Below are 20,846 nucleotides of genomic sequence, written 5' to 3' on the forward strand. Positions count from 1 at the left end.
ATATTTTATATCTATATTTTTTATTTCTCAAAATTATAAATTGCTTTAATTATTTAAATTGTTCCTTTAATATTGTTCTTTTTTGTTCTATTATTTTTTTTACCTACGATAAATTTGTTTTTATGTCGTTTTTTTTTTTGTTATTATATTTATAACGCTTAAAATAATTTTAAAATTCGTGTAATTTAAATTAAACTCAATTTTAAAATTAACGATTAACAACTTTAAAATCTATTTAAATCAAATTATGAACATTGAACACACAATCTTTATATTATGTTATTTTATAACAATATACAATTTAATCTTTAGAATCCGAGACATTAAAGTAGAAAAGTTATACATTTTCCAATATAGATTTAATTGAGATATGAGTACATCGAGACTTCATTTAAACCTTTCATTTCACAAAAAAAGAATGAATAAATATAAATATTTTTTTTTTTTCATAACGTATATTTTTTTTAATTAATGCTCACCATATAAGATGTCATTACTATTTTTTTTTCAATTTTAAGATTAGCCACATATTTAATATAATTGTTTTATTAAACACAGTGTAATTTCTACAAAGTATAAATATTTTTGTTGAAATTATTGTAAATATATTTGGTTAGGTGTGATTGTGAGAGGACTTTACAAATGACTATTATAACATATGACATTATTAAAAATTATTGATATATACTTAAAAGCGTTTTTCTATACGGTTAATAAAAAAGTTCAATTTACAATAATTTTATTATTTATCATCAATATGATTTAGAGCATTTACTTTAAAATGATAAATTACTAAATTTAGTCATACAGAAATGGCAATAAATAATGTGTAATTAATTAATGGTTTAATTCTTGTACTAAAATATCAATATATTGTTATTTTATAATAGTGTTTAATACTATAAAATTTCCTGACAGAGTTTATTAATATCCATAAAAAAATAAGGACTAACAGAAAAATGAATATTGTATTAATATAATATATTCATATTAAATCATTAAAATAATATTTAATTCATTACAATATTTTTCACATTTTAAACAATAATATAATGAAATAAACTAATATAACAACATTTACAAGTCATATAGATTAATACTTAGTGTTTAACTTTTTATAATATAAATTAAAATATTTAATAATTCACAAAGTAAATATTTTTATTATAATAATATAGGTGAAATACATGTATAGAAAATTGTAAAATACAAGTATAATTATAAACCAAATCGACGTTCCAGGAACGCTATTATCATCAGGATCATCATCATCAAAATTATTATTCTCCAAGAAGTCATCTGCATTAACAAAAACATTTTTCAATTTGCATAATGCATTTTTGTCTTCGCTCATATTATTCACTATTATTCTACACACTGGGCAGTGAGCTCTCGATATAACAATGGGTGAATACTGAATAGTGAATAGTATACAATATTTGACAAGTATAACATGATCACAAAATTTAAACGAAGATAGGTGACTAAGCATAATATTGTACGAAGTAAAACATAAATATTAAAATATTACCTATGTTATCACTAAAATGTTTAAATATGTATTATAGTATCATATTGTAGGTTGAATATATTTCAATAATATTGTACGTCATATTTTAAAGAAAAATGGCATAGCACATATTCGATTTAAACTACATTGTTTTTTTATTAAAATCTTTCATTATTGAAATAATATTCTATTCGATAAAATATGAATTATTATGTTAGTCTATTTAAAATTAACTATAAAAAAACTAAAATTGTAAAAGTATAATACATTTTATGTAGTACTAATTAGTGACAAATATTTATGAGAGTTTAATGATATTTTAAGTATATTTTTATTTGTTTCACTATTAAAAAATTAATAAAAAATAAAAAAATAACATATTTTTATAATTATCCACGTTGAAATAAAAATGATTGGTAGAAAAAAATATAACATAAACACTTAAATTAGGAAAATAATCAGTTTTCTTAAAATCTATAAGAACATTTTAATCAGTGAAAATATATTAACATGAGAATAATTCAGTATAATAAAATTATTGTGTATATATACTATTACATTTGTGTACATATAAATGTGTACTTAAGCACTATATTCTAAATTATTTATATTTTTAATTAATTTTATAACTGTCAATGTTAATAAAATGAATTTTTTTTAATGTTGGTGTATTACAAATGAAATATGAACGAGTAGTTTCTGAACCATTGAGATGATTATACTATGGATAATGGTTCTTAAAATATGTTTTACAAAAAAAAAAAAATATGATATATTATTTAATATATTTTATATATAGATAGTTAAAAGGGGGAAAACATGTTCAGAACTTTCGTATAGTTATTATCTAGAAAACGGCTATAGAGATAAAAACCAAAAGCCGTTTTCAATCAATTTGACAATTTTTGAATAAAGCTATTTTTGTACCTATAGTATAGAATAATACATTCATCTTAAACGACGAATGAACAAATTACTAAAATCTAGTCGTACCATATTATACTCTGAGACTCTTTAAAATCACAACTATTGTATCCATATAATATAATATATATATTTACACGATTCTGACAAGAATATAATGCTGAGTTTCAAATACATTTATACTGTTTAGATATAAAAATTGCATCAAAATTAAAATCTGTTATGTTTTGTACTACTATATACTATATACTAAACAAGTATATAACACATAAAAATGCAAAATAAGTTGTTTGGCCAAAAAACACATTTGTAAAATTATTATAGGGATACTTTGTTTACTCGCAAGATAATATTCTTACCATAGATAGCCACTACCTGATAGCAATTACTTTTACGTTGTACTGTTTTTCACTGGGGTGTTTGTGACTGTGAGTATTACGTACCTACAAGTTCCTATTCATATAATGAAACGAAGCTTTTGAAGAGCAACACACACCCGTGTGTTATTCTATGAAAATTCAAAGCGACACTTTAATACGACGCTTACCGTTAATACAAAATACTTCATTAATTATAAATATTTCGATTAAAATGCAAAAACGTACATCTGACGTATGCGTATATACAATAAATGGTTAAATATTATATCGTATTATTATCTTACATTATTTTGCATAATACATACCTATGTACATACAACGGCCTATAATGTTACACTCAAGTAAGTGTTATGTCCATACAGAGCGGAGTTCTGCATTCAAAAAATTCTCGACTTTTAATAATTGTCAATTCCCATTTCCCATAAATTGTTTTTCTTTAAAGTCTGTGTATGTCAAGTTAGTGCTGTACATTACCTTGTTAAATATAAACCAAAAGTATGATGACAGTCCACTTGTATAATATTCTATTTATTCACATTTGAATGTAAAAACATAACACGAAAAAAATGTAAAACTACCAACAGCCATGCATCTTAATAATTATAATATAATATTCGTTTTGATCTATTTGAATGCAAGTTATACACTGACGGACGCAATTTACGAGTATTTTGTGTATATTCAGGAGTTTTAGGTACCTGTACGAGCTAATTTTCCAACTACTTTTGTAACTTGAATGGTTAAATTTTAATTTGGTATGCATGTGACCCTACTAAATTTGTATACGTGTTAACCAAATATTGTATTAATTTCCATGTCCTAGATAAGTACCCTGAGGTACTCAGGCGTACTCCGGGGTAGAAATAAATGTTGGTGTTTAAAATGCTTAAATAACTGACATCATAGTCATAACTACTATAAGTTAAAAAATAAATGAATGAAAATGTACAAAATAAAGTTTGACGAATAATAAAAAAAATATATATTTCAATTTTGTTTTAAAATGTATGTAAAAATTAATTAATATAGATAGGTATTTATGTATTACAAAGTATCAAAATATAATGCATATAAATGTATTATAACATACAGAATAAGTAGTATTTAATAAATAAATTTATTTATTTATACAATCCTCTAAATTACTAACACTATTAATCTAAAAAACAATATTTGTATTCATCATAATATACTGAGTATCCCTTCCGTTGTCAATTGTGTGTATAAATTTAAAATGCCAATGTTATATTAATTTAACATATTATATCTATATATCATTTACCAATACAAAAATATATTTATCAAACTTATAAGTTAGAATTAATTTCTAATGAGTTGATAATGTAGGTATAATACAACTCTATGATAATCATCATTTAAATTTGTTAAAACAAATCTAAATATTAAATTTGAAAATTCTATAGTTTAGTTTCGTTTGTTTACTGGTAGTTTGTTAGATAGTCTCGTTTTACTTTCTGTCATAAAAACCACGTTTTTTTTATGAATTTAAAATTAATTATAAATTAAATCTGAAATAGAATAAATTCGATAAAAATATAAAAACCTTATTATAATATTTTCTATGAATTCTAAATACATAACATTTAAAAAAATGTGTATGTATTATTTTTGAACTATTCAGATTTTAAAAACGATATAGAATTATAAAATCGTCTCGTACATCGATCAAATTCGATACATTTTTTTAAAAAAGAAACATATTTATAAATTATATTATAGTCATTACAACGTGGTTAATTCAAAACCTAATATGCATCATAAAAAAATTAATTATTTTTAAAAAATGTCCAGAAAACTATGCTATACCAATTGTACAGTATCGTGCACTATTTTAATTTTCATTTATCTTTCAAAATTCAAATAATGGTTTTGCGTTTAAATAAGCATTGGATTACATTATATTAATACGCCTATATATCAACGGATAAGGATGTGACATTTCCGTACCTACACACCGTGCTATGGATATTTACCTAGTATAATAGAGAACGACGAGACAAAAATGACGTATTTTATAGGGTGCTTACTATTTACACTATGTCAATGCAATTGAATGTTATTAATGCATATATTTATTTGTTTCTAAATTATTTGTTATACAGTAACGAATGTATTGATTATACATCGTGAAAATTATGTAAAATTCAAATTAAATGTTATAAACTATATAAAAGGGTTTATTATTTGTATTGAATATTTTATTATATTTTGAATGTTTTTTGTATATATGACTCATCTTTATATAACCGTTATAAATAATATCTAAGTTTTTAATACAATAATAAACAAATCAATATTGTGCACTTTCTAAGATGTTTATGTTGTTGTATATTATTAAATCCAATACAGAACTTGAAAATATAACAGTTATTGTATCAAAATCGTTAAATCGTATTTAAAATATCTAAAATAATTTTTGAAAGTTTTTCATTGTAAAAACTATGAATAAAAATAATGCATTCAAATGTATATGCTCAAATAGAATGTAATTATCGATCACAATTATTTGGTATGTTGTACATAATTTACTAGTCGGACATATTATAAAATAATAAATAATAATTACAACATACGTATGGTTGTGGTTGGATACTGTAATTTTTAATAGTGCACATGTACTATATATAATAGTGTAACTATCTATTCACTGTAGAGTTGGTTAAATGGTGATAGATGGTGGATTACTAGACTGTAAACATAATCGATAACTAGATGTTGTCTGATGTCCAAAGCGTCTTTTATTTAATTATTTTAATTACTTGCAATGAATATTTAATAAATTGATCATAGACTCGGTGAAAATATTGTTGTTCAACGATCTCGTCTAAAGTGGCTTTTAAACCGGAAATTACTAACAATACACCAAATCTTCAATAGGATATCCTCATGCTTCAGAATCTTAGAAACATGGCGATAAAGGACAAACCTCAGTATAATTGAATTTCCTTTACCTATAGTTATTTCACGTTAAACATTGAAGGTTTCATAACATGTTTAACTTAAATCATATTGAACACGTTAAACGACATTTATAGGTATAAAATTACTCTACTATAAAACTAATAAATGTACATTACTAAGGTATTTAAATCCACAACTTCAACTTAAAACGTTCATTTGAAAAATAAATGATTAAAAAAAGTAAAGTTCACAAACTTTCGTAAGCCATTGTTTTGTTAAGGTCATTCGAACGACGGAGGAGTTATAAAAGTGTATCGATATATTGTTATATTGCAACGTCTTTAAGTTGTTATGATTACATTCCAAAAACAATTATTATTATCATGACTTTTACTTTTGACTTATTTTTTGGTTTGTGAAAAAATAATTATACTTTTAAAAACATTTTTGTACTTCGATCGTAGATTAATTTATTTCCAATCAATCAAGAACACAATTATATTTAAAAGGTAATATTTTTATGTATAATATAGCTGTTAATTTTAAATGTATGTATATTATATGTGGTTTAGATATTTAAAATATTTAATTTGAATTACATTTTTCAAACGTAACATAACTAGATAATCAATAAATATATTTATGTATACTGATAATCAGCGTTTTGTGTCTAACCGTACAATAACCGCATACAAAATAAATCACTCTTGTGGTATAATAAATGCGTATTAATTATTAACACTTATAATACTAGCAACAAAACGTATTCCTAAACTCAATATTCTGAATAATATGAAATAATTTTTTAACTAACACTCAAAAATGATAATTTCGATTCAGATAAAACAATTATAGAAAGCCTATGAGTTAACAATTATTTTAATTAACGCGATTCCAATTTCCAACCAATTGACAATATTCATCAAATTGTTAAAGTGTTTTATATCATTTTATTAGTGAAAATAATATAACACAATAGTGTAACTCTTGTAAAGCTGTTATAGTGACTATTGCGTTCGAGGATTAATTATGTACTAACTATAACTAAGTACCGGAAATGTATGCACTAAGTACTATTAAATGTGCACACACATCTTTATACACATAAAATAGGTAGTTGCTTAAAATGTATTGAACGCAAAACTAAAAATAACACATTTGGTGTGGCACAGAGATCAAGACAAATAACTAAAATAGTTTAATATTCTTAAAAAAATATTAATCAATTGTAATAACATTCCTAATTTAAAAAATATATATATTAAATATAAAAACAATATAATTCCCTACAAACTATAAAGTTGTAATTCGATCAATAATAATAAAATAAAAAATATATGGTACAATATTGTTTAATTGTGACGCTGAACATATTACATTGCGTATTTATTTATTTTTTATATTTTTATAGTATGAAAAGTATTGTTTAAAAAAATAAAAAAAAATTTATTATCAACTATATCATCGAAGTCTAAACTGAATACACAACACCAAATATGATTAAATTATTAAATTATTACTAAAGTACGAATACAAATTAATTAAAAATCGGATATAAATTTGTATATATACAATAATATTATATTGAACCATATTAATTAGTAAGTATCTAATGCAATACTGACGTATGCTGAAAATATTATAATATGTTGAATTATGTTTCGACTCAACTTTGTTTTTAGACTACATATTATAATCATTGAATTTAGTAAAATATACATAAATGTGCATACACGTCTGGACCCTTTATATAATTATAATAACCATTACAGAGATTAAAGATGGATACAACTTATAGGCTATAGTATTATGTTTTTGAGAGTATCTGTAAATTGTAATTAATAATAAAGTATAATTAAACCATTCGAACAAAACATATAATTACAAACATACGTACCTAGATATTTTTTATCATCTCTTACAGTTGTTATGTTGAATGTTGTCAGCTATTATAATTATAAACGCACAAGTGTGGAATATTCAACAGTATATTTGCATTTATAATATTCTTAATAGTAAATGTTAATTAAACAATATACAAATTTATCTATAAAATCGTATTTAGGTACATGCATTTTATTATACTCGTGTGTACGAATAATAACAGTCATAATAATATAATATGTAAGTAGTACGTATTATATTGTATAATGATATCACGGTTCATGATGAATTTAAATTGTAAATAAAAGCAAAAGCGATAACGCGGGATAGTGTCGTATTGCATTAAATATCTACCATTAAGACTACTTAAAAAAAAATTTATTTGAAACTGAGAAAACATTAATGCGCCTACGAAAAAAAATAAAAGAAACAAATAAAGCAATATAATATTGTAGACCCCCAGCCGTCGACAAAAATGACTAATCGAAGTGATACGTCTAGTTTTTGGTATAACTGTGCTAGAACGGTTATTTAGTAATTGGTATAGTGACATGGGCAGTCCTCTTTTCGTGCAGTATAGTTTTCTTTAAAATTTTCAATTATAACAACTGAACTTGACAATTTTTTTATTTAATTAAATATAACCGTATCCATAAATGTGATTTTTAATTATCAAAATGATTGCATACAACTGTGTGAAAAAATATGCCTTCATGAATACGAGTATATCAACAGTTAAGTTTGAGTTTTATTTTTTACAATTAAACGATATTTGTTTGAAAAATATATATGTGAAAAAATCATAAAATAAAATAATTTATAACCAAATTTTTAAACGTATACTTTAGTCAAATTAAAAACTAATTTTTTTTTTTTTTTGACAAATTGTATTATTTTTAATTAGTTAATATTTTTGAAATAAAGTTAACCCCGAATTGTTACTTATTTTATATTATATTAATTTAATTGTTAAGTTCAGTTGTTATAATTGTAAATTAAAAAAAAAATTATACTAGCCGAAAAGGGAAGGGTAAATTTTAGCTAAAAAGGGATGAGTACATTTTAGTCGAAAAGGGTGACATAATAGCATAATCTCTAAAGGAATGATAACTATGATGATATGATAAAATACACAAAAGATGTTTAGACGACCAAATATGCCCTACATTATAGTGCCCCATATATACCAGACGTGTCAAGCTCAAGTACAAAATTGTCGAGTTTAATGTATTATAGTATTGCAAACTATAATTTATTATTATTTATGATATTAACCATTTTTATGAAACCATTTTTAGCCAAGCCCGTCTACCAAGTACCATGCGTTAACGTTAATAATATGCTCTGTTAGTTTTTAAATTAAGTTATTTTATGTATAAATGTATTCCTTTACAAAATAATATTTTAAATGAAAATCAAGTCCTCACTCATTCATAAGTCGGAAACTAGTAGAAATATACGCGTATTAAAATTAAATGTGTTTTTATTAATGCAAATTGTGTATGTAAAAAAAATATTAAGTAAATAAACGTAATGACGCGTTTGCTGTACTTAACGTATTATAAATGTTTTCTTTTCAACTACTATAATATACGAATTATGTATACTTAAACGATAAGTATTAAGTAAATATACTGCTGTATTTTTCTTCGGTTATTATAATTATTATATTAATAAATTAATAAGTGCAATTGAATGTAAATTGCAGATTATATAATAAAAAGTTCATTATTTATTGTAGTATACAATTATAGTATTTTTGGTATTTTCCGAAACAACTAACAATTTTACCATTTTCATTAATATTGTGATAACTTTGTAGCCAATTAATCATAAATTGAAAGTTTTGTCAAATTTCCATTGGCTTTTTGTAACATTCAATCAATTATTATGGATTATAATTTCGTATACAGTTTTACTTTTATCTCTAATGTGTATATTCTGTTTATTCACCCATAAACAATGTCCACATATTATATGACAGACAATACAAACGGTTCAAAGGCGGTCGAGGTCGATGTACATGGGCTATTATTTTACCCCATTGTTTAGACCACCGTGCAATTAATAACATCGCAACTACCTATATGGTAATTTCGATGTTGATTGGAAATGACAATTAACACAGTTGGAACAATCGATGGACATCTTTTGAGTCAAGTGTGATGATTTAGTTTTGACTAGAGGAGGGTCTGAAATTGAAAAAAAAACCCTTGCCGAGGTCGCAAAACATAATATGGCCGTAGACTTGTATTTCGTGTATTTGTGCGATATCAAAATATTCGTTTATTATTTATTACTCGTTTTAAAATTTAACACAGACTTGAAATATAAATCATAATACAATAATATAATACCCACTTTTTGTGAACGTATTATATAGGTACACATTATAATAGCGCGACAAATGTTTTTGGTTACATTTTATTTATTTGTTTGTTTTTTTTTTTTTTTTTTACACGTGAGATGAGAGTTGTGAATCCTCACATAAAAATACACGGCTTGTGTATGTGTGAATGAATATTAATTGCCACGAAATTATACATTCAATTTGTGAACAATGTCTAAAACTGGAAAGCATTTCAGTTTAAATATTATACTCCTGCAGCCCGAGGAGATGAACCACACTGTGTGCATAAGCAGACGGGATATGAATAGTACCTGCTAGAAATACGTGGTCGCAATACTCTATTAGTTGCATTTATGCGAACTGAATGGAAAATATATTATTAGAATTTGCTCTATAGTCAATGTAACTTGGGTTCCACCCAAAATCTTATCAGCTAGTCCTTGTTTTTGTCTAGTTATTTCATACCAACAATCCACGATCACGATAAGAGGTCAATGACGCGTACCTATGATAATATTTACTAGCAGATGTGTTGGTAAATCGCTGTACAAATCATTCTGGTACATTTCGTCTCCAAAAATCGTATTCGATATACTCATAAAGTCAACAAAATCATAACGCATTGATTGGTAGATTTATCGTTTGTAAGATTACCGAAAAGTGTAGGAACCTAATAATATCTTAATCCGATAAATAAACACCGAATAAATAATTTTTTATCGTTACGAACTTGGTAATAATTAGTTAATATACATTTTGAATTCGTAAAAATTTTTATTTAAACTAAGACTATTAATTATTTTAAAAAGATTTTATTTTATTAATGCTTAGAACCATTTTCTTGGTAGAATTTAAGGACTATCTAATATTTGTATATATTTTTATCTACTGATAATAATAAAAATTTTAAAAAAATTGTTTTTCAAATTTATAGTAGTTTGAAAATTTTATAATAATGTAAAAATAAATACAAAATAATGAGTAAAATTGATAAAAATGATAAAAATAAAGAATAAATCATACCATAAACATTAGGCATACGACTTTTTGAAAGTATGTATATGTATTTAGGTTTTTAAATAACAAATTAAAAAAAAATACATTATGCATTATATAAGAAAATTGTCTTGTCGGTAAAATGCGTAGGTTCAAAAGAATATTAAATTTGATTACATCATAAAATTATAATGCGATTCTTTTGCATTACAGTATTGTAACTTCAAATAGATAGTCTAATCATCAAACTCTAATGAACTGTGTCATTATTCATTTGAATTATAATAATTATCTCACGGTACCAAATAACTGGGATGCTAATTTAAATTAACATATTTATAAATTTGAAAGTAACGGATGATTTTAATTAATTGCTAATTTATATACTACACTAGTTTCTTGGTTTTTGTTTTTGTTTTTTTTTTTCTGATATAAATGCCTTTCTTTCTTTTTTATCATCATGATAATATGATAAAATGTATTTGCATTGAACTATCAAATGTAAACTTTTCGCTGTGATTACAAATATGCGTTTGAAATTTTATTTATATTTCATTTTTGCTCAATTTAAAAATAGTGTAAATTTAATAGAGGTTAACATAAATTAACCATGTAATTATACACTGAATTCAATGTAATCAAGTCATATATAGTCATTATGAATATAATTATTTATATTATATTACGTACGATGTGTTTAACAATGAATGTATTATACTGTATAAGATACTAAACGGGTTCAAGATTACCTTTTTTTACAATTATTTTATTTATGTTCGTGCATTTTTCTTTTTGTGTCAGTAGACACTTTTTACCAGAAAAAATACTTCAAAATTAAATATTGAAATATTTTTAATATTTGAAAATTGAATTTAGATTACCGTAGTTATTTTAAATTAAATTCATAACATTTGTATATTTTTTAAAAATATTTTAGATCTTTTGAGATGTAAGTAAATATTTATAATTTTATATTTTTTTTTCGACTTATAACGTTAACATTTTTTTTCAAATCCAAATGATTAAAAATATATTTAAAAGTTCCTTGTAAGCTTTTTCTACAGAAATTTTAAAATATCAATAATACATAAATATTATGCGTAATAATTTTGTCTACATATTTTAAACAAAAGATAGCGATTTTTTTTCTAAATATAATAGTAGGTATAATTTTGTTGTAGTTGAAAATTGTTTCTATTACTACATATTATTATAATTTTATATACACAATAAAAATTTAAAAATATTTAAGCTATTTTATACCACAAACCTATTTACGCCATTCTTATAGGTACAATGGTCTTGGCAAAAATGAGTTGTAGCTATTTTACTAATCGAAAGATGAATAATTATACAACATTTTTAGAAATAATAACTGACTCATTTTTTTCGTTCAAAATCTTCCGCAGTCAATACAGTAAACTACACAATAACTAGATGTAATTTAAAATTTACTATACAACAAAGCAATTTATCCCTTTTTTCAGTTTATATTTTTATATACATTTTTTTTTATAAAACTAATATAATTTTTAAATTATTTTAATAAGTTATTTATTAGTGACTATAAAAATATTAAGTAATTTATGTACTTCTTAATAGTTAATTCATTTAAATTTTATAATTGTGTTTATTTTGATTTTCTCACGTATATTTGTCCACTCTGTTTAGTTTTTGTATTGTTAAAGTTATCAATTAATTATAATTAATAATTTTTTTTTTCAGCGGCTCTTGTCAGCAGTGGTGGCGCTATTTATCCGATTGGCTGGGATAATAGAGAAGTGAAAGAGTCCTGTGGGAACATATCTGGACCATATAAGCTAGGTAAGAGCACGTTATCTCAAATAACAGGGTTGTTGAATATAGTCACTCTCAAATTTCGTAATATTATAATATGCACTCTACAATTTTAGCATGTGTACAATATTCACATATATTTACGCCTGTTTTATTTCAAAGGAGATATTTCATTCTCAGGCTTTATTAAAATTCCTCAATGTGAATTTCAAATCATCAGGTAATTAAAATGGAATTATTTTCATGAAATACATTTACGAGACTAATAAAATTATTTACCATCATTATTGGCGAGAAATCCTGTGAAGATGGCGTAAATAATAACGTCTATTTCAAAGAATCGTAATCGACTCTTATTAGTGATTTGAACTAGAACATAGAATTTCATAAATAGAATAGTACATTTAAAAATACTACGTAGAAATAATGTACTTATTAAAATTCAAATATAAGAAAACAATAAAACGTAATTTTTACATCAAACAATTATTTAAAATTGTATAACTTTTTTGAATCACAAATACATCATATTATATTTAATGTGTGTATTGTCACCAGTATTTGGTAAATTTTAGAAATTTTATGACTACAGTATTTCAATTTGTTGTTTATTATTTAAAATCGATTGAAATGAAAATTTAACTAAGAATATCTGCATTGATTTGTATTTGAATTTGAATTATTAACGTTAATAATTTGATCTTAGCTGTCTAGTATTAATGCTTCCAAATACAATATGAATTATGTTACGTACACCTTATTTAATCTTTAGTATCTTGATCAAAATTGAACTACAGTCTTTTTCTGCCATTTATCTCCAAACTTAATCAGTTTTAAATACGTTTTACAATGACATCTGATTTCGAAGTCATTAAAAAATCGATACAATTTAATTTAAAAACGACAGAAAGAATAACAAATTTAAGATGACTTTTCATATTCTATCTTACACGGACTTTCACAACCGTAAACACTATCGACATTTTTTCATCAGTACAATAATAACGTATTATTAATAAATGATGAAGTATAGACTATAGATAAATTCATATAATTATATTTATCTATACTAAAAAAATAAATACAAGGTGTTCTGTTAAAAATTTGATAACTAGTGCTCATATTTTATAAGAAAATAATATGTTATACAATGTAATATAATTCCCAATCACTAAAATAATGTGTTTTTTATTCATTATTATATAGCTACCGTATAAATATATACATTACATTGTCTGAGAAAATCGTTGTTTCAAAATTAGTGGTTGTTATGTGATCCCCAACTTCTATAATATAAAAATTACCAAATATTATGTCTTTATTCTAACACAAAACTTAATATTTAAATTATTTCTAGTAAACAGTTAATTATAAAATATTTATTATAAATACAAATAAATACAAAGTAAAAACATACTTGTATATTTGATTCAGTTTTCCCTTTTCTTCGTACAACAATTAGCACCATCCTACCTTGGATATCGCTCAGTAGATATAACGTACTATGAATTTTACTATCGTCAGTGGTAGCATTTCTTTCCGACTAACTTAGTGAAACTAATGCTGTGGTGTGACGTATAATTATAACTCATCGTAATAAACGTCGATTTCTAATCAATGTATCGATAATAAGCTTCTCACTTCTAACATTGTTTATCATACGGAAAAATGCATCATCATGGAGTTGTATAGTTGGGGTATTGGTGGAAAATTAAAAAAAAAAAACCAACAAAATCATAAGGTAACCCGATAATGTCTTACAAATTAAAAAAAAAAAGTTCGGATAATATTATATAACATATATGCGTTGCTATAGAGGGTCACAAACACTCAAGTGCGTGCAAATACATGTATCTTATTTCCGTGCGTCACATCAATTGATTTCATATCTTCAAAAACTAACTAATTCTAACTTGTTTATCCAAAATAATTTCATGATCTTATTACCGCATAGAAACTAAGCAAAACGTTTGCAAAACCTTTCCAATCCCAATGACCGAAGTTGCCATATTTTCTATAATATCTAATTAAAATATGTAAATTTATTTTCTAGATCATGAAAAAAATTCATTTATATCAATGTGCATACTATGTTATATTTTTATGCATGCTTTTATAATTTTATATAATTCTACTTTTTACTTTTTTTTCATACTATTATTTAGTTACTCATAAAAATAAATGACCGACGATATTAAATATTTAAATTGGCTTATAATATTAAGTAAAACTAAATTTCAAACAAAACAACATATCGCACTAAGCATCGTTTTATATTTTTCACTTATAACTTCCCACACAACATATAATTAGGTTACGCCAGGGCCTCCATAAATGAGGGGTGCTATTGGACCACTAGTACAGGGGCCCAACTATTTTAAAAGAGCGTGGGACCGTTGAAATTAATTTGTAATTTTTGAAATTTTAATATAAATACTTATTTTATATTAAACTATATTATAAATAACAGTTTAAATTAAACATTCGAGACACTCGATAAAGTTCGCGATTGATGTAATTAACTTAATTTTAAAACAATTCCATAGTATCAAAATGCATTAGATCGCTTAATAAATTAAACTTAGGTAACACGCTTCCAAGAAAAAATCACAGTTAAGTTAAATCAATGAAAAAATATTCGTTTATAAGCCTGATTATGTCTTCGTTTTAATATAAAATATTATCGTGTATTGATCAAAGAAATGTTACACCAAAATAGGAACATCATTAGATGTAGAAATTAATCTCCTCTAGAGTTTAAAAAAATACATATAAAATATATGACATAATTGGCCTCAAATTCTATTCGAAACACAGCAAGTAGCTAATGCAGTGTTTCTCAACCGGTGTGCCGCCGGGTAAGTCCAAATATGTCGCGGGAAGTACTAATATCAAATAACACGAAATGTACGAACGTTGTTGACACTATATTTTACAAAAATTAATAGGTATTATCCTTCTATTTTTTTTTTTTTTATTGTATGTCACGAAGTATAAAAAATGTTAATACCAAGTCGCCATAACACAAAGGTTAAGAAACACTGAGCTAAGGAAATGATAATAGTACCAAATTTCGGAGATAATACTAGACAAATAAAGAAAAAAAAATCATTTATCTTATCGATACTTCTTAACGAACTTCTGAAAGTACTGAACCTGAAACAGTGAAATAGTATTTATAAAATTATGTGGTTTACTACACAATTAACTTTATTCTGTTAGAACATAGAACTTAGACTTAGAACATCAATTTTAAGCGGTCAAAAATATTTGTAACATTTTTGAGCCATTATTAAACTTTTAATCACTGACTAATGAAGTATTAGAATTGAAAACAAAATCACTTGAACAATAATACAAATCAGATTTATTTTAAAATGCGTGTCATGAAATGTTACATCTGAAAACTATATATTCTTCAACATTTCAAAAAATCATTGTAATGCCAATACTCGAACTATTAAATTCCATTTACGCGAAAAATGAGCAAATGGTTTATAAATAACAAACGTTTAGTATAGGAACCCAGACTTTGATGTGGGGACCTGGATTACGCAGTACACACACACACACACACACACACACAGTTTTTATAAATTATTGGTGCAGCTTATAATATGTTATCAGCTCTAAAAAAATGTTAACTTATAATTTTAATTTGCTACAATGTTATTAAATAGATTATTAGAAATTCTTGAATATAAACGACAAACTAATACATCGATTTTCTCTGAAATATGATTAATAGTAAACTAGTACAATATACAGATTACATTCATATATTATAATATAAATAAAAGTACATTAGAAATGTATAATATAATATGCCATAATACATAAGCGTTAAATTAATTCAATTATTTTTATATTTGACATAAAAAGAACCAATCTTGGTATCCTTGAATATTATTATTGATCAAATACATCAAATACGCATATCTCTGGGGATTGTATTGGTTTTCATATTATTGCTACTTGAAACAAATCATAAAACGTATACAAAATAAATATAAAGGAATATATAGTAACGTATTATAATATATAGTAAGGTATATTATACGCAAAATATTATAATAATATCATTAAATATATTATAATGATTGTATCAATACAGTTACGATAAAATACAAAATATTGGTTATACGAGTTATTATACTTGACTTCTATGAAATAACATAATATTATTATTTATAAAAACTGCAATCAGCTTATGAATGTTATAATTATATATTATAAACAATGAAAAAAGCCAAATGCATTAATTTTATGTAACATTGTAACAAGTATCTATGTATATTTTATAGAATTTTACTATAAATACTATAAATTTTTCCAACAATAGTAATAACTTTATTATAATCGTCTCTATAATATTTTGTTAGATGTACTTGATGTAGATTAAATTGCCATCGATAACGCCTGCAGTATTGTCCCGTAGGTTTATTAATAAATTAAACTAAAAGATATTTTTTAACAACCGACATCTTTTACTTATTATTAAATTAATTTTATATTTATTGTAAATATGTTTAGTAATTTTATTTATTAATAATAATTGTATTATTAAGCGTGGTCTATTTGACTTAAAAGTCTTACAAACTGTAAAATGTTTTATTTTTTCATATCCGTTCATGTTTTAAGTTTAAATAAGTAAACATTTTCTGAAAATATAAAAAACACAGTTTTTAACGTTTTAGTTAAAAAATTTCACATAATGTAATCTAATTCGTGTTTTATGTAAAAATCTTAAAATATTTCCACTATCTCTAAAATCATTATTGAAACCATATTCATTTTTATAAAATAATAAAAACTATTTAATATCCACTTTGATCTGCTCAAAAAATTGAAACAATATTGTACCAAAGAACTAAAAATTACACACACATGGCCATTCTTGGGTATAAAAGACCCAAAACAAACATAACTATTTTGAGATTCGGTACGAAAATATTTGGCAAGCCCAACATAGATTTATACTTACAGGTATTTTTAAAATACCTACTATTTTATCTTTCATATATTGACTGGTTTAAAATATAAATTAATTTCAGATAAATTTTTCATCTCGCGGTGGAAACAGAAAAAATAGTGTTGTCTTTGAGTTACTTAAAAAAAAAGTGCTTCTGGTATGATGGACTATATTATATCTTCAAGAATCAAATTAAGGGTATAAGCAGTAAAGTTATGAACATGAAAAAAAAAAAGCCCCAGGGTCTTCTGGAAGTATTACTACGTTCCCCTTCGCTTTCACCGCGACAGTTATTAACTTAATACATATTATTAAAGTATATCGGCGCTTTATTTTTAAGAAATTCCTCGGTACTTCTATATGAAACATGACATTTTAAATGCTTGAAATAATATAACATCTGAAACCAATTCAACCGTTTTTTTTTTTTTAAACACGAGGCCCCAAATTCAAGTAAAAACACTAAGCTAACCACCCCCTTTCTCTCCGAGGACGGGACTGATTACATGTGAACAGCTGGTTACCCGTTCACCCTTACAAAAATATAGTATAGTATGTCCATGTATAGCATTATTAAAATCTTATAATAGTATTGTTCTACCACCGATCCATTAGACACGCGATGGTTCTCACTCGGACTGTTTCAGAAGATGTGCGGTGGCAAATAGAGCAAAAATATATTATATCGTTTGAACTCTATTCGATATTACCCACATTTGTAATGCAATCGTTGCGCGTCGCACTGTCGAACCGTCAACCAATAAAATAATAATAATAATAATAATAATACTAATATCGTAACGGATGTAATTCGACTTGCAGTTATTATGTACTCATTTAATATTATATATTTTTGTTTGTTTGTCCGCAGGAACGTGTCATCTGTCGTGGTCCGTGTACATGTTGGGTTCTTCGGTGGCGCTGCTCTTGTTGTGCTTCTACCTGAGCTTCTACTCGTCCCGCGACAGCCCGGGCAATTCATTTCGTTCTATCTGATGAGTGCACGCTCAGGCCACAGCATCCTCCTCCGCACATGACCCAGGATACGCCGCTGGCCATTATTTCTGTCGCACGTGAAACGCACGTCGCCAGCCTCCGCAAAAACGACAACGACGACGACGACGACGACGAAACACAATTCAAACCAACCATTATCGCTCACTGTAAACTCTAAAACAATAATAATATTATATTATACCACATTGTATTTCGTATTTGTTAAAAAATCAAAAAACCGTCAGGCACTTATGATACTATCGTTATAATAATTGTTGTTATCATAATATTATTTCGATAATAATTATGACTGTACGCCGTAACGAACATTGATTACCGTCTATTCTTTATCTTATTTTTCTGTCGTTTTCGCGTCTACATAATACGAGTAATATTATTGCATGCGTACGATATGCATTATTACGATATTGTCTTGTTCTATGAAAAAATCCTGTAAACACTACGTGTTGTTGAATTTAATAGTAATAATAATAATATTCATTCAATTAAAATTAAAACGTAGTCTTAATCGTAAATTGTGTATGTATAACTTAGTATTCTTTCGGTCAATCGTTGTACGGAGAATAGCGATTGACAACCAAGAATAATATTATAACTGCAATATAATAATATATTATGTATATTATTGTTGTGTAAATATCTGTTATTTGAAATTTAAATATTTCATTTGGATTTGTATTATTTATACTTTATTACTTTTTTTTTTTTTTTGTGTGTATTTCTATATTAAATGATATTATATTGCATTATTAGCATTGGAACATTTATGTTTTCCAAAATTAGAAAAATATTGAAAATTTAAGTTGAAAAAATAATATTTAAATTCAACAAAAACGGCTACCCAGCAATATGTACATGGGAGAACATTTAGTAGTGCAGAAGTTATTATCGAAATGTTATTATTATTATTTAATTACTAGTACCGTTTAATCAATATTATTGTTTTTTTTTGTTTTTTTTACTTGTACATACTATTGATTTAACTACAATTTATTTAATTATACAGAAGTAAGTTTATTCAAAATAATATATTTAAAATAAATACACAATTTCCAATTAAATAATTTCGATTTGTAGAAATAACACAGTTTTTTTTTCATTGTTTAATATTGTGGTTATTAACTGCTTATAGCTCATAAAATGTGTAATAGATTGTATTTTTTTTTAATCTAAATAATTAAACAATAATTTATAAATACATTTTAAGTGAATTTTAATGGTCTAAGAAAGTTATAATTTTTGTTTTTTTTTTAATTATAATTCATTGTACAGAATAAATTAATTTTTAAGCAATTATTGAACCCTTCCTTATGTGCAAAGTTTGACGATGAACCGAATAAGCACAAAATTAATATTGATCATATTAATTATTTACACTATTATTATTCGTTAAAATATATTATATATTTATTATAATACAATACTATAATCTTTAGTGTCATAAAAATATAAAATATAATTCACGAGCCACATACAATTTGTCAAATATACGCAAACATAACTATTGTTATAATAATTACCTACTATAATATTATATGCAATATTTAAATAAATTACTGATATAGGTATTAGATACACATTGTATATACTATATACCTATAAGTACTTAACAATAAATAAATAGAGTTTATGAAAGATGTTTACATTTTTTTTATTTATTTTAATTGCTGGTAGTAATCTTAGAAATAATATATTTATTTATTTATTTATTTTTTTTTTTTTTTTTTACTGAAGAACCAAAATTAAATAATTTGTATTTCAATTTGACACATTATTATATATTAAATCGAGTTAAAAATATATATTCAAGTATTACTAATTGTATTATTATTAATTGTATTTAAATATATAAAATAAAGTACAATATGTTAAAATAAATTTAAATTATTTAATTCTCAAATACTAAACTATCAAGCATATTTTTTTTGTTAAGGTGTAAACAATACACATAATTAAATTCAATGTTCTTCATGAGGTTTCCATCTAGTTCAGATCGAATAAGTTAATCTAAAAAGCTTATAAGCTAATACTTCTGAAGTACCTAATTAGTTAAAGTTATAATCCACGAATCAAGATTAATAAATTGATTCCCAA

General features: G+C 24.4%; 1 protein-coding gene across 1 annotated transcript in view; it reads left to right on the forward strand.

The window, feature by feature from the left end:
- Positions 1 to 20,260, forward strand: part of LOC113560623 (LHFPL tetraspan subfamily member 1 protein-like) — a 223,693-nt gene extending 203,433 nt beyond the window's left edge. The window contains exons 5-6 of the mRNA XM_026966612.1: positions 12,692 to 12,790; positions 18,607 to 20,260. Of these exons, the coding sequence (XP_026822413.1) occupies positions 12,692 to 12,790; positions 18,607 to 18,731 (224 nt within the window). The 3' untranslated portion in view covers positions 18,732 to 20,260. The remainder of the gene's footprint in view (positions 1 to 12,691; positions 12,791 to 18,606) is intronic.
- Positions 20,261 to 20,846: the final 586 nt, after the last annotated feature.

This window comes from Rhopalosiphum maidis, chromosome 1 (genome assembly GCF_003676215.2).
Source record: "Rhopalosiphum maidis isolate BTI-1 chromosome 1, ASM367621v3, whole genome shotgun sequence".
NCBI lineage: Eukaryota > Metazoa > Arthropoda > Insecta > Hemiptera > Aphididae > Rhopalosiphum > Rhopalosiphum maidis.